This window comes from Poecile atricapillus, chromosome 11 (genome assembly GCF_030490865.1).
Source record: "Poecile atricapillus isolate bPoeAtr1 chromosome 11, bPoeAtr1.hap1, whole genome shotgun sequence".
NCBI classification, from domain to species: domain Eukaryota; kingdom Metazoa; phylum Chordata; class Aves; order Passeriformes; family Paridae; genus Poecile; species Poecile atricapillus.
In genome coordinates, this window is record NC_081259.1 from 17,807,883 (window position 1) to 17,834,560 (window position 26,678).

Consider the following 26,678-nt stretch of genomic DNA (forward strand, 5'->3'; position numbering starts at 1 on the left):
CATAATACATATTGTGAGCACAAAACCTGTATTGTGAAGGCAACTGCCAGACTGAAGAAATAAAGGAGTGGGTCAACAAATCTAATATTTACCTCTGCCATGCCAGGCAGCTGCCAGGACATTAAACATGTTCAGGGTGCAGCACATGGCCATGGAACAGCTCTACAGCTGTGCTTCCCCAGCACCTCCTCCTCCACCTAGTGGCCTGCAATTTAGCCTTATTTTAAACACCAAACCTTGTGTTATGGTATACAGAAAGAAACATGACTTGCTGCAGGACTACCTCAGTACTATTTTGTAGGATTTTTGCAGATAAATCCTTTCATGGGGAGGTAGAAGGGCAAGGTTTACAGCTACTGCTGTGTAGATGTAGAGCACAGGCAAACTGTGACTGGCCCATCAAAATCAGATCACACCCAGACTTTCAACAGATCAGCAGCAACATAATTCTGCTATCTGCAGTGAGTTTGCTCTCTCCTAATCAGTCCCATTACTGAAGAGTAACCCCAAAACTGAGATGGACAAATAGGAAACCGTTATCACAACAGACATGAGTGCTGAAGCAGTCCAGGAATATGAGATTGATATGCAGGACAGTGGGAAACAGGCTAAGAGTGGCAGCACCTTACCCTTCCACAGCCAGGCATGGCCTACAGCAACCAGTTATGTTGCCACTTTATAGGGCACTGCATCACATCAATAGTTTAGCAGAGGAAGCTTTGTGCTCGTATCAGTTCAGAGGTAGCACAGATGAAACTCTGCTCTGTGCCTTTCAGCAGTAGCCTAGGCATAGATAATGGTTTAAAAAATGCTGCCCCCAAGAGAGCTTTCCAACTGCTCAGTGCAGCTCTAGGGGAAACAGATCAGCTATAGGAGGCTGCGGAGATCAGCAAGAAACAATCACCAAAATGTGTTTTGAAAAAGGCCATGGAACTAAAACTTCTGCGTAGCAAAGACAGCTGCCCCAGTCAGCAGGGATGGCACCCAAGAGCAATGATTGCAAGAGGCAGGATGTAGGCTCAGGTGGCATTCTCCAAGAAGTCACCCCAGAGCATGCTGCTGCAGCAGGACACAGCACACAGAACACCAAAGATCCACTGCACTTGAAGACTTTTCATGGATTCCAGAGGGATTTGTCTCAGGCCCAAGATGAAGTCAGTTACAAGATCCACTAACTGTACTCTGAAGGCTATCACTGATACTGTTATCACAAGTACTTATCTCAAACGTCATCTGAAACTGCAAGTACTGAAGAGTCTCATGAGCTGTCCTCTTCTGGCTATCAAGGCCAAAATTTTTTTTTTCCACAAACTTTGTTAAATTGATCTTATTAGACCACTTCTCTGTTTACTAAGGCAAATACAGATGATCATGCCTTACTAGACCACAATCTGAATGAGACCCTCCAATTCTCATGAGCCTCCTACTAGGGTGCTGGAAGGCAGTAAAGCACAGATGTGCACTGCAATGTAGTTAAGTCACTTTAACAGCAGTGAGAACAATAAAACCCAATTCAAAAAATCCCTGAAGGCAATTTTAATTTCCTGTGTTAAACCCCTCTGGATCAGGTAAGGTTTACTGCTGCAGGTGAGCTCTATGAGCCCGTGTCCTCCATGTACCACACATGGATTCACTCAGTCTGGAGAATTTCCTCTGCAGTCTGCACTGAGCCCTCTCAGACTCTTCAGCTACAAGATAGCCAAGAAGAACAGGAACTTAAAAGACTAGACAGGAATCAAGGAAATAAAAGAGCTAAAATGGAATGAAATCACCCCTTGTCCCCTAAAATACACTGTCTCATCTGAATGTATTAATTAGGAAGGCCAAACTACAGCCACACCAACACTCCTGCCTAATACAAGCCAAAGTTTATTCATTCTTTTCAGTAAGGGAAGCTACACACCCACACCACTTGTTCCCAGCTTCAGTGAATCATACAAAATGTGTTGTACTGGACCCTTGCAAGTCTGGGTTTGGTTAGCTTTTTTGGGGGGGAGTGTGGAGGCGTGTGAAGTCTGCTTTTGTATTTTAGAAAACCCAAGCAGCACCAAACTTTATTCACACATCCAAGACTTACTACAAATGGTGCAATGCAAGAAGGTCACTGGTTCCTAGAAAAAACTAATTCACAGCAGTTAAGAGTTCAGTTGGGCTTTGTTTAGATTATAAAAAAGTTGTAAAATATTGAGTATTTTCCACATTCCAGCACAAATATTCTGCATTTTAAAAAGGAAACAGACTTCCTTCAATTACATGCAAGTACTGTCAAGTCATCAGTACTTCAAATCCACGTTTTCCAGCAAGATTAACAAGCAGGTGCACTGTTATCTCCCCCAAATCCTCATTTCAAAGGGGTATGTGCAGGCTCATGACTCTGGAGTTTCTTTCTGCCTTGTAGCTGTTAAGAGCTGATCACCTTTTTGAGCATCCTTAGCCTTACTTTGTGCAACACAAACCTCTGCACACTGATTTTTACAAGCCAGCATCATCTCAGTCTTATGAGTTCTATTTTCACAATATGCAATACAATATGAAGATAATCAAATTCAGTGAGCAGGCTTGCTGCCACATCTGGGAAATCTGATGCCACAGTCAGGAGTTCTGGGTTGAGCCACACAGTGTACTAAGAATGAAAATCTAAGTCCCAGGAGAGTATCATTTGAAACCCTCCTTTAGCAGTTAACAGAATTCCAAAGGTACACTTCTACAGCGGTGTTAACATCACTGAGAAAAATCCTCCAGCAAGTCACACTGACCTCAACAATGTGCACATTTTAGAATCTTCTGAGTGATGCTTCTGTAGTTATTTGAGATTATCTTGATGTCAGTTTAGCTGAGCATGTCTGCTTTGTACATAAGCAACTGGTTAAAGTTCTGAACATCCCTGGCTTCTGCGAAGGAGGAGGAACCTGAAGACACTGAAAGTAGGGCAGTGACTAAGTATGTGAATAATGCAAAACACATTAAAATATAATTAACATACAGCAGTTACAGGAAAGCTATTCATTACCCACTGTTTAGAGACAACAGATTCTTCCTTAATAGTGTGCACAAGATATTAAGTTTCCATCAAGTTCAGCCAAGTTTGTTGTTCTGTGTTTTGCTGCTATTGTTTCAAATAAAAAGAACAAATACAACACAATCAGGTTTTCAGCAAACCATAAATACAGATCTATTGAAGTGAAGCCATCCAAAACTGTTGTTTTCACAGAGTTTGTGTGTACAGCACACCCAGACTCCACTGGACCAAATACACTGGAATCTTAAACAGAAAACAAGACATATTTATAGGGAGGATATACAGAGATTTATTTAATCAGGTTTACTATTTACAGTTGAGATCACTTTCACATACTACTTCGCTACTCTACATGGCTACATTGTTTCCAAACCAATTGAAGGTCTACAGTCTAACAGTTCACTCAACACATAAAACGCTCTTCATAGAAAAATGAAATATTTCATTATAGAACAGTAGTGCATACATTATACTCCTGAAAAGCCAGCTTGTATTTTAAACCACTAATGTTTGAAAGACTGGATCTCTGAAGGTCAAAACTGCAGTCACATAATCCTAAAATGTATTGGTTTTTTTTTTTTTCAACTTCTTTATATATAAAGTTTAGCGGACTTAAATGTTTTTTCTTTTTTAAAAGTGACACTGGTGAGGGGCAAGAGTAAAACATTTTTTCGTCTCAAATTAAATACAGCTGGCTTCCTTTGTACAACTTTGGCCAGAAAAGTTCCATGTAGTAAAGGTTTAAGACATCCTCTGTCTATATGCAAGAATCAGCCAGTTAATGCTTAGAGGTAATCTACCAAAGTAGGCACACATCCTTTGACTTTCATATCAACCAAATTACACTTAACTTGCAAATGGTTCTGAAATTAGAAAGTTTACTAGCATACTAAAACATTTAGATACATGAATAGCTGGCTAAAACAGTGAAAGTCACAGGTAATTATATGGGTTTGTGTAAAGCTGTTGTTTTGCCCGTCACCAGTGCACAGTGCGGCTGCCCTCATGTCTGAAAGGTGTGCTTGGACTAAGCTTGGGGCAAGAAAGCTATGGAAGTAAACCTGGCCCATTCACCTTCCACAGAAGTGGGGGAAGATTGAATTGTATGTTTGAATTCTCTTCTAGGCATAGGTTCCACCAGCAATGAGAAGCTCGTAGGCAGGATCTCGACTCCTCCTACATAGAACTATACAGGCACACAACATGCCCAGAAGCTAGGGAGAAAAAAAAGAGAGAACAAGCTTGAGTACAAGGAAGGTATTTCAAGACACAACCTCAGCACAGACTGTCAGCATGCTTCAACAGTGTAATTAACATAAATGGCAACAAAACAACAGCTCCTGAAAGAGCCTTGGTTCCTGCTGCAAACTTCCAGGGCCACAAACTTCAGCCTCATTTTCTTATGAGATTATTCCTGGACATCTAAAACTAAACTTTATTTTGGTCAGCCACTTGTATTCTGCCTCAATAATTCAGATTCAGATGGAAGAAACTCCTAATGTTTTTTAATGAAAGGTACAGATTTTTAGATACCATATCTGGAATGGAAAATCCAAGTGTAATTCAAATGCATCTGCTTAACTGCTATGATGAGAATGGGCTTTTGAAAGAGATTTCATAAAACTCTCTCTGTGAACATATCCTATTAGAAAGCTTAAATCTAAGGCACAAAATTCACTTTTAGACACATTAAAATTCACAGTACCACAACTGTGCTGGCATGCTTGCCAGGATTTCAGCTATGATCACCCTGTGTCCACCTACAAGACTTAAACCACACAAATAATCAGGGATACAGGGCATGATATTTTAAAGAAGTTGCATGTTTATTGAAGGTAGAATAAGACTTAAAACATAGCAGGTGAAGTGTTGTGTTCTGTGGTCTACAGTAACTGGCAATAGCTTCTAGTGAAGTATGACTGTATTGATTTGGTTGTATGCATAGAAGTTTATTCACAGATACAAATACTTCAGGAGGCTTCTGTCCTATCTCTGGATTATAAAGCACCACAATGAAGCTAACTGAATTTCTTAAAAAAGAATCCACTCCAAAAATACACCACAAAAACACCCCTCAGACAGAAAACAAACATGAATGAAATGGGCGAGCAAGCAATCAAGTGTAGATCTTCCTCTCTGATACAGCAAAAGCCATTGAAAATAGTACTGGGACAAAAGGAGAGTTACTGACTTTTTTACAGGCAAATGCAAACATCAGATGTGTAACATGTTTTAAAATTAAATGATGGTACACACACTGTAGTATTCCAGTCTGCTAAAAGACTGAAAACAGAACATTTAAAAATCCTAAATCTAAATACGCAGTGATTAGGAAGAGGCATGATGAAATGCTAGTATGAGCTTTTAATTTCCTGGAAAGGAACAAGCTGTAAAGATCAATACTCTTCTTTGTGGTGCATTGTCTGCTTAGGATCTATAGCAGAAACCAGCTCAGGTTAAAACAACATAAGGAGAGTAATGTAGTATGGCACTTCAGCTGTCATTAAAAACAGCACCTTTCTTCACTCAGGTGGTTACAGCTCACAGACTGACTCCTAAACATGTTCCCATAGAATCGTGGAATGGTTTGGGACAGACCTTAAAGGCCATCCAGTCAAACCCTCCAGCAATAAGCAGGGACATGATCTACACCAGGGTGCTCAGACAGATAAATTCATGTCAGAGCAAGAGGAAACAAGCTACATGAGATAATGACTCACCCTGGACACAGCCCTCCTAAGTGAGGAGGGAATATCTACAATTAAACCCACTTCAGTCAGACTTGTAAAATGGAGAGTTTGTGGTAGTTTGTGGTTGTTCCCAGTGGCTACTGAACTCTCAAGAAGGCTCACAGCCTGCAAGTACAAAAAATTCTTCTCTGCTGTTCAAAGCTAGCATAAAATGAAAAGTGTGATGCAGAGCAACACCTCTTTTAGTCTTTTGCTAGAATTCATTCTAGCCATGTAAGTAAAATGAATAAAAGTAGATCCAGGACATTTACAGTTATTTGCACAAGAACAACTCTGTTCAATGACTCCCTCGAGATATTTAATTTATACAGAGTTGTGTGAAATCTCAAACATTCAGGTACTACAGCAAAATCTCATGCAATTAACTTCTGAGTTACTATTTAAACCATTTTTATCCTTTAGGAGGTCTCTGAGCATATTCCTAGAATTCACTATAAACACAGAAGTGACTCACATAACTCAGTGTTCTCTACAGGCATTATTTATTATGTCATTAAAAATACTCTAGCACCTCTAAACATTTTAAGGCATTTCAGTCTGTTTCTCTTGGGTTGCTATTTAATATTGTGAACAGCTATTTCAGACATCTGTGTTGAGGAAGGATCCATGAATCCTCCTCTTCACCAGCTTTCAGAAAAGTTTAGACATCTCCTACATTCAGATTTGTTTAGTTTTTTTATTAATTTTGGTTTTAATTTGCCTGTTAGCAATAACTACATTCAATGTTTCCCCAAACCAATTTTGTATAAAAATTCACTGGCTGTATATACATGTGCCCTTTGTAAATGATCAACAACCACAAAAAATGTGTCTTTTCCCCCTTCAGTTTGCCTCCTATCTATTAATAGTTCTGTGCTGTCACTGTGGCTGGGACCAGAGAATTATTGCACACTGGAAGATCCCCATGGTAACTGAAACATGAACATACCAAAAATTACTTCTATGCAGAACAGACTAAGTTGTTAATAAATTCCAAGCCTTGCAAAAATACTCTTCTCAGTCTTTTAATTTTAAAGCAATTACTGAAGGTTAAATTTGTTGACTATAGGCTATCAGAGGTAATGAACTTTGAACAGCCTCATTGCATAAGAAAATAATCTGTTCAGAGGGGACTGTGCAGCCAGCATAGGGAAGGCAGCAAAATTCACCAATTGGTAAGAAAAACATAATTATTCCTCTAGATCTACAGGATATGACCGAAGTTACAGGCATGTGCTAAGGTTTACATTCTATCTCCCTTTCAGTTAGCCCACAGACCATTTTGCTGAGAATTGGGTCAAATACATATTTGAATTCTGTACGGCAAAGTCAAAGATGTCAGAACTTAGGTCTCAAATTTCAGGAGATACATAATAGGGAAGTTTGAACAGAAGGGTGCAAGCAGCCACACTGCCATTTCAAGCATGTGTCAAACTCTGGGCCAGGGCCAGAAAGGATTATACCTGTGCTGCCTTTTGGAACAGACCTGTTCATCAACCTACAAACTCCAAAACTAAGAATAATGCCTCCTCTTGGGATTCACCTCAGTCAGTTTCATAAGATACACTTTTTTTTGACAAAAATTTATCACAGTAACTATGGTTGTGATAAAGACATTAATTTTCAGTACACAAATACTTTTCATTGTTTAAACAGACCAAGTATCACTTTAACAAAGTTTTAAGAAAGATAATTAAAACTATATCTTCCCTTCAGGAGACTGAACACAGATCTCACAAAATTTGAAATTCCATAGCTGAAGTAGTCTGGGTCTGAACAGTTCAGCACAACTGTACACAATACTATGAGTACTTCCTTGTAGCATTGAAATATAAAGGGAACTCTATTTTCACAAGACTGTTTGCAAAAGATTATTTACCTTCAAACTTACAATCTGGCTCAAAAGCTGCTTTTGAAAACCAAAGTGCTTAAATTGTTGGACTTGACAGGTATGTTTTTTTTAATTCAAATGCTATTAAGAACACTAAAGTAACTCTGAAATTAGTTTTTAATTCTCCTGAGATCCAGCATATGTACTCAGAGACCATAGCATAGGCACAGTCTGAAAATAATGTCAATGCACCAAGTCTGCCAGTTGATGAGTACTCAATTTCAATTTTACAAATATGTTTGGGAGACAGTGCTAGTCTTTTTTTTCCTTCCTTAAAATTTAATAAATACAAATATACACATTAGTTTATTTCTTCAGTTACCTTTTTATGACCAGGGTAACTCAGCTACAGTATACAGAGGACACTATCAAAAACCTTGGGTGCATCTCCCAGGTGGTCCTGACATTATTTGTAGACCATGAAGAATAGTTAAGCTGATGTACCTCTAAAACAGCATGAAGAATGAGCTGTTTAAAAGCTGAAGATTAAATACTATGCAAACTCTTCAAGTGTTAAATGCCATCAGAGGACATTTATGATACTTAATACCTAGATAATTAAGTTTTCACAAAATAATTTACCATTTACATCACAGTGGATTACTGCAGGTAACACTGACTGTTCAGCTCTAACAGACTGTACATCCACATAGCAGTGGGAAGTTTTGTGTTAAAGTGCAATATCTGTATGTGCATACCTGTAATTATCTGTACTGCAGTTTGGATCTAATTTGAAAGAAGTTAACAAATAAAGAACATTCTCTTACCTGAATAGCAGCAAATGCTAGTGCTGCCCAGATGACATACATCATGATCTCCTGAAGCTTCTTTACAACCAGAGCCTCACACCCCTGAAACAAGTAGGCTTCTTATGCATCAATCTGGCAACTGGATTTAGACACACCAAAAAACCCCCAAAGCATCACACAGGGCAGAAAGATAATGCTAATACTAAAAAAACTAATTAGATGAAAATTAATGACAGATAAAAAGAGGAGGGAGATGATTAACCACATCTACTTTCTGTTAAAGCAAATACACCCAAGATTTGATTTCCCCCAGAGAAAATGAATTGCCAGTGAAAGCATGTGGCTGTGTCAGTTCATGCTGTGGCTCCCTTACCTCCGAATAAAGGTCCATGGGGCGGGTCAAACTGCCAGTGCAATTGCTGAGGGCTGCTTTGCAACAGCTGAGGGGCACACTGTTGTTTTTAGTTTGTTTGAACCAGACAGTATTCTCCCAGTCTGAATAGTTATGGATCCCACAGCAGCGCAGCTGGAAAATCAGACATGTAAAGAATTCAGTTCTAACTACAATACCAAGAGGACAAGTATAGTATGTTCCACTGCAGAAAAATACTTAAGTACAGCATATTTCAATAGAAGCACAGACTGACAGCTAATGAAATAAAAATTTATCTCCCCATCAGCAATGTAATAATATAAATTTTAACCAAGTTAAGCTTTTTATTGTCCATTCAGCAATTTCCTAGATTTGTCAGAATGGAGGAAGGCCATCTACACAAGCAGCAGAGCAACAGCATCTGTGTTTTAAGGACAGAAAGGAGTATAAATCTGGCACGTGTCTCGCTGTCTCACCTGCCTCTGTACATAGTCAATAGCACGACTGGCTGCATCAGGATTTGTTCCATTGTATCCGTTGTATACTTTCTGAATGCTGTGGTCAACTTCATCCTCCACCTAGGAAGGGGTAGGAAAGCATCTGCATTAGCTCACCAGCAGAACTAGCACAGGTTAGGAAACGTTATTTTGCTTCCAGCTGCAGCATTTCAGGAAACCAAGGTAACTCCCCATCATCTGAAATCAGTATAATTCAGTGATAACAGCTTCCTAAAGTTCAAACCTGACTTTTGCAAAGATGTTGCCAGCTTGCAGCTAAGGAAGAATGAAAATCCAGGCAGCTACCTTCCAGACTTTAGGCAAAGTAGCCTTGCACTGTCTCTCAGAAAAGGAACATGCTTTTCCTGTGACACTGTGGCAGACATTTTCATGAAGTAAAGGGCTCTCCATAAGAGCATACACTCACCTTTCTACTTCAAGGTTCCATTCCAAAACCAGCATAACCATCTGGGCTAACTCATTCCCCTTGGGACTACGAGGATATTGGGATCAAAAGGTACTAAATCATACCACCTACTCTTCTGGTTTCAGCAAAGGTAAATAAATTCTCAAAGATGCCTTCTGGCTCACCCTACAGTGACCAAGCTCTCTGTTCAGCCCCATTCTCCCAGGGCTTCCTGAGGAACACCAAGGGCAGTACATTGTATATAGCAACATTTACTGCAAATGAGTCAAGACTCTGTCAAGTACATGTGTTAGAAATGGATGCCACTCAAGAACCATCACTTGTTCCCTCAAAAGTCATTCTATGATGTCTGGTTCGGAGGAAATCTTACTAGAACCTTTTAAGTATTACATTTTACTGTAAACTATTACTTAAATAATGCATAGTGTAGTGTAGAAAAACATTTGTGCATTTTTAAGATTAGCTCTGATTTGATGTTTTTCTATCACATTCAACAGGAATTATGTGCAGGGAATGTAATCTTAGGACTGAGCACTAAGCATGCATATTCTTCAGATTTGCAAGCTACAGTAGGAAGGTCTTGTCAACACATCATTCCTTTAAATACTTTAATGGAAGAATTTTCTGCAGCAATAGCACAAGCTGAATTCCATCACCACCCCCTCCTCAAGAATGCTGCCTATTTCAATATAGGTATGCATAAAAGTCAATTTAACTTGCACAGGCAACTTGTTTCAGACCAGTTTAAAATCAATTGTTTGATGATTTAACTAATTTGATTTACAACTCCAACTCATAACAAAACAGCCGTTCAATTTGTCATATACATTAAAAAAAAATAAATTATTTCAGTGCTTACTTATCATTTGGCTTGTGTTTCAGTCAGGGCAAAATTATGCCTGAAAACCATGCAAATTCCATAAGATCCAAAGAGAAATCACTAGCTCTACTTAATTGGCAGGTTTAATTAAAAATGAAGAGTGAACCTCTCCAGCCAGAGGAAAAAAGCCAGCAGGTCCTCAAACAACCAAGCCTGTTTAATGCCTACTAGCACGAGCTTGCCTTTTAGAGCTATGGACCAATGCTGGAAGGTTCTGTAGCAGCTTAGTGCATCTCAGCATGGCCTGGGCATGTTTCACATGGCTCTGAAACAGTCTGAACTGGATCAACACACAGGTTTACAGAGGCATACTGCAAAATTAAGTGATTCTAAGATCAATAATGTTATCTCAAGAGAGCACAGTGCCACTTCCTAGAGAAAGTAACATTGTGCTCAATGTTACTTGGTACCAACAACTGCTGTGACTTCAATCTTTCATTTTGTTTGGAAGTTTGTATGGTGAACACAAAGTACTTCTAACACGATTCAGGTGCCTTTTAAAAAACCAAAACAAGGCTCCCATAGATGTATACACACCATGTCAGAAACAACAGATCAAAATTAACAAAGCACAAAGCTGACTTATTTATCCTGGCAAAAATAATCAGAAGGCTAAGCAGACTTCCCCTCCCAGCTCACTGCTAATCAATTTATTTCTTTTTATTTCTGATGCACTTGAAACAAGTTTCAGACACTAGACACTGCAGGGTACTAGAAAATTGCCATCTTTACTAAGAAAAACTGTCTGTCCTTCCCAAAGATTTTAGAGTCAGTTTTCAACTACTGACTTCTATAAACAGCTTAACATAAGATCATGCTGCCACCAAACCCAGATGACTCTTCCCTCTTCTCCCAAGCTCTGGCCCTACATTATCTACTGCTGTGAAAACTTCATGAAAAAATAAAAAAAAAGCAAAGCAACAGGAACACACAGCTGGGCAAGGAAGATCCATGCATCTGCTTGTATCTGCTGTGAATACTGCTCACTGAAAAAGAGCAAGTCCCTTCAAGATGGGAACATGGAAGAGAGTAAAATGACTACTGCTTAGTCCAGATCAGATCCATGCTAATTCCTGCACATATAAAAGCATACCTCTGCAAGTACTGAAAGGAAACCATTCAGATCAACATGTAAGAACCCACTTCCTACTACCCTGGAATATTAGTGCTTTCCTCAGTGGCTTCTAACATCTACTTCCACTACAAACTTCAGAATCCCCTATGATCATCTCAGTTCACTGCCAAGATAGCAGAAATCAAATGCAAAGCATGAGAAAAACATATTTGGAGTTCAAGCACGGCCAGTAGAGCACTTCTGTTGAAGCAGCTATTCTAAGTGTTATGCACCAGGTCTATAACACAAACACTTCAAGGTTGTGTAGTCAGCTGCTTATTCAAAGCAGCCTCCCCTGGGACCCAAACAAAAACACCACTTTTACTTTCAAGCTGTCCCATTTGTTCCACAATAGCAGGAGAAAGCAAGGAGGAGAAAATGCTGAACCAGTGCGACCTGTGTTGTTCACAGGACACAAAAGGCCCAAGAAAGATAAATACTGTACTGTAGTTCAGCGTGCTGGTAAGATAGCTCCCAGTGTCCTACTGCAAACATGCTCCACATCACAGCTAAAATACCTTCTCTGGTTGTCTTTTTTTTTTTTTTTGGTCAGAATTTAGATCTAGACATATAAAAAGCCAGTAAACTGTACAAGTTAGAAATTTCTTCAAGCTACACTGTGGCATCTCTAACACCATGTAGTATATTTCTGCCATATATTATGCTGGTAGAAATAGCTAATTTCATTTTCTGGTCCTGTTTTTTAATTCCATTAAAAAACTAGTGGAAATAGTTGTAATTTGTTTAGCTATAATCCCTGTCAACAACCTGTGTATACTAGAAAGTATACATTAACACACTCAATTTATTTAATTTTATAATGCAGTGTTAGTTTGCATACCAAAACACCTGACAACATTTAAGTATTGTGTATCAAAAACCATGTCCTATGTTCAAACATTGTGTAGCCTCAAACATTCACAAAGTCAAAGCATAAATAAATTAGAAGACTATCTGGAAAATGTAAAAGTACCACCAATTACTGTGACTCCCTTCTCATGTTTAGCTATTAACAGTATGTTCCAGGTAATTTTTTGCCTACAAGACAGCTCTCTGCATTGATGTTCTACATTTTAACGTATTGGTATCACAAATTAATCCACTCAGAGGTTTGATTTTATTCCTTAACAAATACCTATTAACAGTTCCACAGAATCAAACGTAGTAAAGATCATACTTCTGTATTATAGTCAGTGTTCACAACAAAACATTTACTGAAACTGAGAAGTTCTTACCTTTGCTCTGTAAATGTATCCAAGAACCACGACCACAACTTCGGTGATAAAAACTAAGAGCAAGATGATCACAAACTGCAAAATACAATCAAGAGTGTTGGTGCAAATAGTTTTGTTTGCCTAATAAAAGTCTCCATGTATATTTTTTTGTCCAAAGTTACTTTTAAGGCAAGGTTTTGATCTAACAGTTAATTTAATGCAGGCACTTAAATTGACCAAATGAGCCCAGAATTCATTCAAGACACTTTAGTGTTCACAGGTTCACCCATAAGAAGCTGCCCAGTCAGGCAAGTCCAGCTATCATTAGCACTGAAAATACCATACTGCAGGTCTTTAATCAAGTGTTTCTTTCAATCTTCTCTGTTAGATAAATAGGAATGTCTCATCAAAGAGGCTACCCAGGCAGCAGCTTGGAGTGGTACATGAACTAAGGGAATGTTTCTTCAGATTAAGCTCTGTAACAACTGGAAAAGACAGAAGCTATGCATCTGTCTTGCTATATTTAAGAGCACTTTTCAAGAAGTCTACCCAGCATTCAACAAAAGAAGCCCCAAACCCCCCTGCAGCGACAGTTTAGATACCAGCCTCTCTTCTTCCCTACCCAGGCAGTTTTCAAGCCAAAATTACAGTTCAAATACTTGGAAACCACAGGGCATACAATACTGCAAACCAAATGCCCAAGTAAGCCAAGAAGAAAATAATCAGGTATTATGGCAACCCTCAGTTAACCTTGATGCAAGACACTTAAAGCAAGAAGGCTCCTGAATCACTTTTCTCTCTCTCCAATTCAGCTTTTCAATCACAACACAAGACAGAAGTGAGATTTAAAAACTGTTATGACTTAATCATATGGTTTTACATTTTTTAAGGAGATTACCACAGTTCTAAAAAAGGTAAAACTGAGATGCCTTCTGCTGCTAGAACTGTTTAATTTAACACCTTTATTCAGAACAGAAAATTGAAACAAGATGTTCCTAACAAAATTAAGCAGCAAACTTTTAAGGCCATAAAGAAAAAACTTTAAGTAATATTTCAGAAGTTTATTTAGAGAGAAGGCAGCCAAATATACACCAGGCCAAGACTCTGTAGGAGCTCTGCACTTACCGTAGCCAGTCCACAGCGACTCTCTCGAATGGTAGCACAGCACCCAATAAGTCCAATAATAAAAAGCAGTGTTCCCACAGCTATGATGATAACAGCTGGAATTAGTGTATAGACATCTTCAAAGAAGTGATCATAGTCATCATATGTGATGAACACATAGGCTCCCACGTAGCACAGGATGCCTGCTGCTGCCTACAATAAGCACAAAAACAAGGTAAGTCCCTTGGAATACCAAGCCCTTCCTTCAGCAAGGTAACTATTTTATCAAACACTATAAAGCAGTGTTCCTCAGAAATTTTGCTATTTAATATCTGTGACCTACAGTCAGAATAAAACAGATGTACACATTGTAAACTTTAACCTCTGCTAGGGTGTGGTGGTTTCACATTGATTGACATTTGGGGAAGAAGTAAGAAAACACCCACAGAAGTGACTTCTTTGAGAGAAGCTGCTGAGAGCTTCCACTGTGCCTGGGAAAGGCCAATAGCTGGCTAGTTCTGAGAACTGACAACATTTTGTGCAATTTAGAAATTAGACCCACCCCTGTGAGATCCACATTTTAAAAACCATAAGCCTGAGAACTCTCTCTTTGGTTCCAGCCTCGAAAATTAACGGAGCTTTGGTGGTGCCAGCCCCGCTCCCCTGTGGCCGGGGGGAGGCTGGGCCAGACCCCAGTGGCTCCCGGGCATGGGACAGGAGGTTGGGGGGCCCTGGCCCAGACCATGGCCGCCAACATCCTGCAGACACTAAGCCCTCCCCCTGGCCTGGACAGAGGGATGGGCACAACGTGGCCTGAAATCAATCACCATGACTATCTACGGCCATCTGCAGGCCTGGCAAGATTTAACCCCTTCAGTGAACAGATGAGACCTGCAGACCATGATTCTCCCCTCAAGAGAAAAGGACAAAGTGGGGACACATAGAAGACAACGTGAAAACACCGAGGTCAGTAAATAGTCAAGCCCTAGACGGAAAGTGAATGAGGAGATGCCTTAGTGTTAGGCTGAAAAATTCTTTTGGTAGGTGCACAATGATACACTAAAATATCCCCTTTAATTCATGAGAGTATGGGGAGATGAAACTGTAGATGTGAGCAAAGGCATCCACTGATAAAGCCAAGCAGATGCTGAAGTAGCTGTGATCCCATGAAAAGCCTGAACAGAGAGAGAGATTAGAGTGATGAAGACCCTTTGCCCCCAGGGAGAGAAGAAGAAAACCTCTGTTCCCACAGATGATCACAGAGACAGATGAAAAGAACCTTTGCCTTTGAACAGCTCATCCTTAAAATAATACCCCATGAGTTCGTGGCCCATGGACACACCTCCAGGAGGGCTGTGAAAATGGGAGGAATTTCACAATGCAGAACTTTGCCCAGACAGCTGCTATTCATGGAAATGAAAAGCCATGAGAAAACTATTTCTTGTGGAGAAGTCTCCATGGCATGACAAGAGACAACTTCTCTCCCTACAAGAACTAGTGAAAGACTAGTTATTATATATATTATATGTAATATATAATTATATAGTTGGTACTGATTGATTTATTTATTACTGATTCCAGGTTTTGTCACTACATTGTCAGTTGGGAAAGGAAAAAAAGTTGGGCAGGGGGAGGAAAGGTGTTTTGGAGGTTTTATTCTGATGCTTCTTATTCCTGTGGTCCCGTTAAATAAAGTTTCTTTATACCTTTTAAATTTTAAGCCTGTTTTGCCCTTCTCCTAATCCATATCTCACAGCAAGAAATAAGTAAGTGCACTAGTGATTTTAACCAGTGCTAAACCCAACACACTATTTGGTGGGAAACTGAAATTAGCAAATCTAAACCACTACATAGAGAAAGATGAACTGCTAGAAACAACAGCATTTCTGAAGGGTTCACAGGACTGGAAAAATCTAATTCCAACCAGAAAGCAGGCAGAAGCAAATACAAACCACCAACTATTAAAAGGCAGAACTAAATACCTATGTACCAAACCAGAACCAAATACAGAAATGTACCATTAAGCTTGCAAAATTGATGTTCTCGGGACCGTTGTATGAAATGATCCTTTTTAAACAAACAAATTGTCAAAGTTACTGCAAAAGAAGCCCTGTAAAATGAATCTGCAACTAGATAGATTTAAACAGTAAGACAAAGCTCTTACATCCATCTGCCATGACCTTGCCTCCCTTAGTTACAACAATCCAAACACATCAATACCTTCATTATCTATAAACTGAGCAGAGCTACTGAAAGAGAGACAACTGTTGCTTGAGGAGCCAACTAACACACATTTATTTTTAAACACCAGGGCCTTATCTGTGCTTTACCAATGTCTTTCCTAACTGTCCCCACACTTGCTGCAGAACGAAACATCAATTTACAATGTGGACAATATAATGTGAGTTTCATGACAGGCTTTTCCAATGTGCCAATACAAGGCCAAGCTAAAACAATGCACTCAGAAGATGCAACAACAAAGCTATGAATTTGCAACAACAAAGCTGGGGAATTTAATTTTGCTATGAAGGGTAGTGTTCCTGATACTAACCAATCCATACCCTGGACCACAAGAGCTCACTCAACTGCAATGTGACACACTGCAGCTCCAGTCTAAGGGAAAACACTGCAGGCTGCCTCCAGCCAAAGCTCCCACTCACTGGCATTACAACCAGCTCCTCCCTGCACTGTGAAGAGGAAGGCAGACACACATACAGCTGCTTCCAGCAGCTGTAATACTGCAAGGCTGGTTGGTGCTAGTGTACAATCAGAGACTCAATCAATAATTCAGTCTAGGAGGACATAATTTAGCCCAGCTGCCTGCACAAAGCAGGGTCAACAATGAATTCAGACCAGTTTGCTCAAGGCTTTGTCTCAAGTCCTCCCAGGAAGCCTGTTCAGTGTGGCACAGAACAAGACAAGCCACAAGACAAAAGGTATCCAGGATTTCAGCCCTGTTTGCCACTACATACTAGATGTACTGCAACTCCTTTTTATAAAACAATTCATAACCACTACCAGCACATTACTTTATGTATGGAATAGTCCCTGCAGCACTTTGTTAAGAGAAACACTATGTTAAAGATACTAAAGTCAGATCAAAAGTATCATCTACATGGATTTGAGCAACACATCTGACATCTCCACCTCTCTTTCTGCAACAGAGGTAATTGGTACTCTGCAGGAATCTTAACGGCATCCAGGAGGCTTCACATTCATCCAAGAAAAGGTGCTATGTACATATAAGGGGAGGTAAAACAAAATTCAGTAACAAAGAGCAAGACATCTTTTCCAGACAAGAGTGAACAAGCTATTGCAAAATCGCCCTCTTGCACAGATGTTGAAATGCAAACCCATCTGTAGGAACCCTGCCATATTAGGTACAACAAGGCAAAATGCAGACACACACTTTCTGTACACAAAGCAAAGATTCAAAGTAGTGTCACTGAACAATGGAATTACATTAACTGTTGCCTAGCAATGAAGCGTGTGAATGGCAGGCCAGTGATGTAATCTCCTATTTCTAAGAACTAAAATGCTTGTTAGAAATATGGTATGTTACAAGGTGGCAGATGAAAAACCACAGCTGTGGTTGGCATCAGGCACAGAATATATATCAGAGCTGAAATCAGAACCATTTGTGAATTCCTTTGTCCTTCTTTTGTTGTAATTTAATTGGCTTCCTCCTCATTTAAGAAAAATCTGGATCATAAACTGCATAAGCACATACATTTGAAGAATATATTTGAAGCAAAAGGAGTTTAGCCTGAAAAAATTCAAATCTGTCTACAGGTGTTATCTTTCTCTGCATCACAAAGCACATGCATCTTAAGAAATATTGCATTTGCAGCCTTTAGACAGATTAAAAGCTGCCTGGTTTGAAGACTTCATTAAATCCCTTCCACACATGGTACAAGAATGACTAATCATCCATGGCAGCACTGGACCTAAAGTTTTGCTTCTGAACAATGTTGAAGAACTGGTGTTTCTGAAAAAGACACTGCTGCTGTGATGAAGTGACCATACTCTTCAGAATTACTGCTGCTACCTCTTCAACAAGTGATTTGCAGGGGGGTAGGGAAGGTCCTTAGAGCAGAGGTACCTGCTGGAGCCTGCACAAGGACTAAAAGCCATAAAGATTAAAACTTCCCCATTTATCACAGCTGAACACAGTTTTTGAACAGATACAGTACTTAGTCTATAGCAGAACAGTGAAAACAGCAACACTACCTGGTTATCTTACATGTAAACAAGATTGAGATGCCCTCCCTTTTCCTTCCACATCACAACCACGGGACACTGAGTGTTTACTTCACCCTGCTCCAAACCAGGAAGAGGGAGGTCTCTAAAGAGTTTTAGCTGGGATGAGAAAAGCGCTTTTGAAGCCACCCTTTTTGCTCATCTTTTGATGATTTTCTCTTACTGCCTTCTGGCTTGCATCACCGAATAGTCAAAGGAGTGTGTAAGAGGAGTCACTTTGGGTGAAACTAAGCCAGAAGACTGTCAGTACAGCTCCTGTGCTGACTGCTCTGAGGTGTTCAGTCAATGGGACTGTACTGGCCTGAGGTCCCTCCCTCTTCAGAGCTCAGCGGTTCCAAGAGGAGGTCTCAGCACACAGCAGCGTCATCCTCTGATACAAATAACAAACACTGCAACAGACAAGACAGTTTTAACCATATGAAGTATGAAGTCTATGTTGACCAGGGCTGCACAAGTTAAATGCGCATTTATTATCTGTTGCAAACCAAAGTTAAGTACATGTGCTTTTTAAAGAAAAAAAAAAAAACAACCAAAAACCAAACCAAACCAACTCTCCCCCTCCCAAAACCAAACAACCCACCCCAAGCCACCCAAAACAGTACCATGTGCTTAAACCATCTATCTCAAAATAGGAATCATCTAAGGAACAGAGTCTGTACAGACACAAGGATAAATAAAAAAACAAAACATAAAATAATCTAGATCTCAGTGTTCAGCATCCTGCACAGTAAACAGAAAATCAGCAAATTCCAAACTTGCTCAAGTCAAATACAACTGAACATAAAGCTACTGTTTACAATCATGTATTTCCTATCATTAAATGGAAGCCAAATATATGAACTGTACACAGTTCAAACATGTCTTTGATAAACAGGCCTTGAAGGAAGAATTCTCCAAGTTAATCTGCTCAATGCTCTGAATAGATATGGCAGCATTTCCTGAATCTGTGCCAGGTCACATGCATGTTCTAGGGATGTGATAGCATTCACACATCCTTTTAGTTGTCTGCATCTAACTCATAGTTCTGAACCTGAAGCAGCACACTCTTATTTTAGGATGAATTAACCTTTAAAAACACTGATATAAAAGTAGTCAATGAATACAGTCAATGAATTCAAGTTTGTTGCAAAAGGCTTGAGCAATTCAACATCCTTTTCATCACAAGCAAGTTTCAAATACACACAGACCTCTACAGTCCAGAAAAATATTGATTTTATTGCTTTGGCTGGAACTTCTATGGAGCTATTAAAAGCTCAACAATTATGCAAAGAACTGGAGAGAAAACGGAAAGATCCAATGACACAATGATAAACATCACTCGACACAATCTAAGGAAGCTCAGTTAAAAATCGAGGTTCTTTGAGTAGTCTTTGGACTGCTGTAACACAGCCTCTTAAGCTCATGGCCATTTCATAAAGTCAGCTTTCACCTCTCACAAGCCCTGAGATGTACACAGCTGTATTACTGTCTAGCTGCACCTTGAAACACTTTCAGGGATTTAGTTTGCTTGTTTGTTTTCCAAGGAGGCTGAAAACACACACCAAGAACGGTTTTCATGTTTTCAGTAACATACTGCTGCAGTCTGAAAGCCAAAAAAATTGTGACTACCTATGATGGGTGTAAGAGATTTAAACTTGTTCCATTGATCATTTATTTATCAACCATGGACATGCAGCTTCATTTATGAGCAAATGCTTCCTTACATTACCCTTATAATGTTACTGCCAAGGAGATATGATCAACACTTGCAGGTTCATACTTTTACTCTTCACCTTGCAATAGAATTTTCTTCACTTTGGGACCCTAATAGACCACACAGCAGAAGTTCTGAATTTCCTTTGTGGTATCATTTCAATTAACTCAGCCAAAGAATAGCACTTGTCCCTTTAGAATTTATGTTTTATTCACTGTTTTAAGAAAAACACATACTCTCTGAACAAGAAAACGAAGGTAGCAGCAAAGTACTGGATCTTAGGAGAAAACACACCTGATACTCAGTTAGGCAAGAGGGGTATTTTGTATTTTTTGTAAGGACACTTAAAAATTCCTACTGCTGCCAACTTTGCCACTGCTGACTGGTAAATGTTGATTGCAATGCAGACACCACTCTAAACCCAATTATTCATTCTGCTGTGGAAATATCTTTCAAGCATGGGATTGTTAACTACACCCATGATTCTGACAGATCATCTACATCATCTTTGATAAAAAGAATTGAAGGAAAAAGTAAGAAAAAAACCTTTTATACTAACAGACCCTCAGCTTTTCTGTCTGAATCCAGTCCTAGGACCATTTTCCCAACGTCTATTACCCTCCTCACGTTAAATGTGAGTGTATCTTTGTTCTCACTGCCTTTCTAACACATTTTTTGAAAAACAAAACACATGTCTACTCCAGGACAGATTTTTGAGTCTACAGTTACTTTTATCCATGTATACCAACATTTCCTACCCACAAGTAGGAACACTGGTATTGTGGTCTGCCTCCAAATTCTTGGGCTTTTTAGAAGATCACCTGAAGTGGGGTTCCATTATTTGACTTCTAGGGTATTTCTGACATTTTTGGTTCTTTCCAACACTAGAGTACTCATAGCCTGATTACTGTCATAAAAAGAAGGGGATGACAAAAACTTTCAAGTTTTCCTCTTAGATTTCTGTTCTTCAAAATTTATTTCCTTAACCTCAAAGGCCCAACAGGATAGGATCTCTCTGGGGTTTATTTCTCTTATAGCCTTTTCAGCACTTCACTGCTGTGTATCTCTCTCTCCACTCCCCTCCCAAACAAACCCACACCCATACTCGATATTTTCTCTGCTTCCTGAAATTGATGCATAACCAGCTTAGAACCCAATGGCTTCCTGACACTCCTCTCTTTGTTCTCATCAGTAATAAGTTAACTTGAACACTGAGCTATAACTGTCTTACAAAATCTTTTGGGAGAAGAAAGACAGCAATTCCACTCAGCTCTGTAATACAGTTAAAACTATCTTAAAGGCTTATAAAACAAGCAAGCCCTGTAAAATTCATGCAAGCCAGACTGCTCTGTCTGTACTAGCCACATTAAACTCTCTAACACCATGCCTGAACACCTCAAATTCAAAGGCTTTTTAGGTGAAAGCAAAAGGCTGAGGTAGGCTGCTTTTGCATTCAGCACTACATATTTGAAGTGCCACTAATTGCAAGATGTAGTTCATCTGCAGTCTTCTATCTCTTTAGAAGCCAAGTTAACAATACAGCCATTCTTTTACATCTATTTAGTCACCAAGGCTGTAACTTGAGCTGGTGCTCTACTGTTCCCAGATTCCTTGCTCTGTAGGAGAACAATGATGATCACCCTGTGCCTCAAAGTTCACCAGGTAAAGTGATATTATAAATTCCTTGTCCTATTCAAAGGTATCACATTTAGCTTTGCAACTTGGCTGTGTTAGGCATTAGATTTTTTTAAGCTCAAGACCAGATGCCAAAATCCTGAAAAATCCCAGGCAAAGACCTGAAACTCATCCTGTAAAGAAACATGAATGACACTATCATGTTGCTTAAAAGCAAACTGAACTATTTATTCCTAAAATTCATGACCTGGCCCATGTTTGCTATGTGAAAATTCACATTCAAATATTGTAAGAAAAATTACTCAGAGGGTATAATGCTTAAGAGTTTTAAATCCTATTTTCTTTATTAAAAGAACTAATTTTTTTTAATGCATAGTATTTAAAACCATTACACAATCCTGAAGTATACACTTGCTTCACACTACCATTGTAGAAGAAGCAGAAAACATTCCATTTTTACATCCAGAAGCAAGTGTCTTTCAAGATAAAAGGGCTTTGGTCAAGTAATCTCTACAAAGTTACCTTTGGGATCATCCATCAACTAGTCTTTGATCACCGAAGAACTCTCAAGAATTTTGTTTTAAAGTCTAGAGCAGTAAGTATTCTCAAGCTCACAAACTACAGAAATTGCTAGGCTTATTGATATGTGAAAGAGAAAGTGAGCTCTAATCTTCCTTTCTACTAATAATTTGAATGATTTTTCCCATTGCTTCATTTTCTTTGTTTTTTTCTACCAGAAATCCCCAAACACATTACATAGACATTGACTGTAGCAGCTCCTCTAAGAAAATCCTCCATTTCCCATACTCAGGTCACTGCACTGTGGTGAGCATGCCCAAGTTGTGCAGGGAGCACAGCTTTGTAGAAAGTATTTGTGCTCTACAGAAGTAGAGACTTGAGATTTCTCTAAACAATCATAGCAAGAATGTTTTATAACAGCTTAATCAAATGAACTGTCAAAGTAATGATTTTGAGGCAGTTAAATACTACAAAAGCAACTTAAATAGTTTGCAACTATTGAGCTGGAAGTATTGTAGAAGCAGAGTTCATTCCTCTTCTCAAAGAGAAGGACACGGGGGTGAAAGATAAAAACCTCAGCAAGCACAGGATATCTGGCACTATTTCAGCAGAGGAGGCTGTCAAAAGCACATAAATTCTTTGGGAATATAAAATAGATTTCCTTTTCTGAAGCAAGACCACATAGAACTCTGAATATTTCATTATTCTATCCTATGAACTTAACTAAGACTGAAAACATTTCCTTAGTGTTTTTGTCTCCATCTTATCTTCAAACTGGTTTCAACAGAATTATGCAAGTCACACAATAAAGCCTTAAACTAAGGGCACACAAATAAACACGTTTGGCAGCAGTCTTTAGGTATTTGTTCCAGGTAAATATATTTCTTCCTCTTTCAAAATTATGCAGACTTTAAGTTTAGGAGGTTTCCTGAAGAACATGCAACTCTCAAATATATTATTATAGTTCCCCCCCCCCCCTTTTTTTTTTCAATTAGTCATTATCAACATTTTTTTCAAGGTAACAAAAAAAAATCTTGCTATTATGAAGATAAATGTACTAGAAGTTACACCACTTTATTTCTAAGTTGTATTGTCTTTCACATCACAATTACTTCCTATGCAATACCCTTCCTTAAAGGACTCAGCATCCCCTAAATGAAGTCACCAGCTGACCAAATAAATCTTGTGCAAACTCAAGGTAAAGGTCAATGGAAGGATTGGCTTTCCTTTGTCATTTATCCTATCTACTCAAAAATTAACTCATAGCAATGAGACACTAAGAAATGTATTAATCAGATCAGTATTCCCTAGTCTAAGGAGGGCAAGTTTTAATACTTGCTAATACTTTAAGATGCTGATACTTCATATCAATGCATTTCTTGGTAAAGTATTTTTGACCTTCAGCACTCTTTGACAAATTATCCAAAACTCAAGCACATGTTCCACACAAAATTTACATTCTGCTACTCTTTATGACTACCAGTCATGATACTGTTTTCTTACAGAACTGCATTTTAGAGGCAATATGGGCACCTACAGAAGATGCACTCAACATTGAACACCTCTGCAAATACAACTCAGCTGAACTGTCAAAATACCACACCAAAAATGTGGAAAGGTAAGTAACATCCATTCAGCACTCTACATGATAAATTAGTACCTGCCCTGCTTTTAAACAGCTTCCACAGCCTATTTTCTTTAAAAAATAAAAATCTTGTATTTGTACCAACATGTACGAAAGTACAGTTAATGTAAGAATTTTACACAGTAGAAAAGTTTTCACAAGACAATAAATAACTTCTTATAGTGTCAACTAAGATGTAATAAATAGCACAAGACTCTTGAAAATGAGATGAACTTGTAGAATTGAAATGTAGCTGTCACCTATCAGCAAGGTCTGATCTGCCTCTTTCAGACTTGAAAGAATTTTGTTAGGACCAAGACTCCAAAGCGTAACAAGCACATCGCTACTATTTCTTTACAGCACTGATTATTTTCTGAACATCTCAGTCATAGGACAGATATAAAATCTCTCTGAACATTCACATCCTCCCACAAGTAAGAGATCCACAGAGCGAGAGGCGACGTTTTAATCCACTGTGGAGTCACAAGTACTATTCTTACAGGTGACCATGAAGATAATGGCAACACAGAAGACTTCTATATGAAGCTCACAAACTAGAGAAATTAGAGAAATTTACTAGAAGAGAGCAAATTTACAAAAGTAATTAAAGGAGATTTCACAGTTACTTGACCAATTATAAGCATTTGTCTATTGTCAAGTCGCGAGAAATCCAAATGATCTAATTATCAACACTGGAACTACATAAGGATGCCAAGCAAAAGATTTCTACACCAGCACAAAAGCACTTACACTGCCAACTAGATGAGCACCAAATGTTAACATACACAGCTCAGTCAACAATTGAGCTATTGATTCTAGCTTGTGAAAGAAAGGAAAACCAGTGATTTCTGTAACTCACTTTCAGAAATCCTGCCTCGTTCTACATGCAGCTGATGAGCTGCAAGGTTGCTCCAAAACAAGCAACCCAGTCACTTTTCTGCCAAAAAGCTATCAGCACAAGCTGACTTCTTAGGCTGGAGGTGGTTTACAGAATACAAGATTGTAGTTAGATAAGAGGTACTTCATGTCAAATTAAAATGTCATCAATCTGTCCATTTTAAACTAAGCCCAGTTTGTCTCAAAAGTGATCAAAAGTTGTAAAGTACGAAGTTCAGCAGTACACAAAATAGCTTTGACTCCGCCACTGTATGAGATGAGTAATTGCAAACTCCAACATGCAATTAAATTACTAAATGCAGCAGACAACGAACATTACCTATCACTAAGCTTCTGGAGTGAGGGAGAAACTGCACACAGAACTTGTGCTCATTTACTCCAAACAGAGACTCATTTATATCAGCAACTACAGAAAAATCTACTTCAAGGTGCCATCAAGAAGGCAACTCACAAAAACTGTGTCCAGTCAAAAACTTTTAAGTATGACGCAGGAGCCGTTAAAGAGCTTTTAAAATGCCACTTGCAATTATGCATGCAACAAAAAGCCACACCCAACAAAGCAGATTCCAACCTTAAGGCTGCAGTAAGAGATTGATGTCACTACTTTTTACTTTAGAGAATGGAGCCTGTGCACCTCAGCCAGAATTACAGACTTCTGATCAGCACCACTTAGGCCAAATATGCCTCACCTTCACTGCTCCTCTCCCAGAAGGGCTGTATAGGCAAATGCCAGTAAGAAAGCATAGATATGCATTTTCCCTTGACCATGATTCATTTCCAGGCACCCTTAAGGAGCATTCGTTTGTAAAAATTCAGACAAGAACAGTCATCCTGTAATGCTAGTAAGATTTTATATTATTTTCAATAGTAAAAGAAGCAGGTATATATAGCTACGCTTTTATGTTCCAACAGTTTGTAACCCACTATTACTTTCTCAAAGATGCAATCTCTGAACAATTGGGACAACAGATATTCTATTCCTGGAGGTGGGATTAGAGCAGGAAAAATGCAGCACCTAAATGCACAAAGGGAATTCTTAAAAACCTACAGACGGTTCTTTAATTTGATTTAATTTATTTAAGAGTTACACTTTTTTCACAAGCCATTACAGTGAACATAATGCCAAGCTAAAGCCTGTAGGTCCATACTGAAAAATGCAATTTAGAGCAAACTACTGTAAGCTTTTGTCTTACTGTCACTGTAGCTGGGGAACGTTTCAGCGACGCATAAATACGACAATGCTACCGTGGCTAGTGGACTACGTAAAGCATAAGTATATAAAGATACATGTCCTGATCCTGTGGTACAAGCAACAGGAAGAAAACGGTGCCCCATACTCCCAGCTAAGCGTTTGGGATGTCCCGCAGAGGACGGCCAAACCCGAGATGGCCAGAAGAGCGCTACAAAAATTAAACTGGCAACAGAAATTAAACCACCAGAGACCTGAGAAACTCAGTAACGCAAGAGAGAGCAGCCGTATTCGCTTACACAAGAGCCCGTACTCCAAGATCCCTAATGCTCGTTAAGCATTCAATGCCAGGTTCAGCTTTCCCCACCCTGGAACTCGGGGGAAGGACTGCGAGGGAAGGGACTGTGCCCAGCACTGAACCCCCACACCCCGCGAAGAGGCCCAGAACGCCCGTTAAACATAAAGAGTTTAAATATGAAGTGAACCCGTGCGGGGAGGTGAGGGGGGAGCTGGGCTCCCGGCTCCTGAGCGAGGCCCGCAGCGCTCTCAGGGCCAGGCTCCGACCTAGAACCCCGGAGCCGCCGTCCGTCGCGAGGCGCGGCCAGACTCACCCAGAAGATGAGGTTGAGGAAGACGAGGACGGTCTTGGAGGAGGTGATGCCGCACTGCCCCATGGCGCCGCAGAGCCCCGGCCCGACCCCCCGTCCCCTCAGCGCCGCCGCACGTGACCGCCCGGCCGCGCGGGCAGCCTAAGATGGCGGCCGCTCGTGTCACGTGGCGCGAGGGGGCGGAGGCACCTAAGATGGCGAACCGCTCCCCCTCAGCGCGATCCCGCCCGCAGGAGGCACCGCCCCTGAGCAGCCC

At 39.6% G+C, this 26,678-nt stretch overlaps 1 protein-coding gene across 1 annotated transcript; it reads right to left on the reverse strand.

Annotated features, from left to right (window-relative positions):
• Positions 1-3,284: 3,284 nt before the first annotated feature.
• On the reverse strand, positions 3,285-26,582 carry TSPAN3 (tetraspanin 3). Its single transcript, XM_058846853.1, has 7 exons — positions 26,426-26,582; positions 14,019-14,210; positions 12,915-12,989; positions 9,238-9,339; positions 8,762-8,914; positions 8,407-8,490; positions 3,285-4,233 (listed from the first exon to the last, which is right to left on the reverse strand). Exons 1-7 carry the CDS (start codon positions 26,486-26,488, stop codon positions 4,141-4,143), a joined length of 762 nt encoding a protein of 253 aa, XP_058702836.1. The 5' UTR covers positions 26,489-26,582; the 3' UTR covers positions 3,285-4,140.
• Between the last annotated feature and the right edge of the window lie 96 nt (positions 26,583-26,678).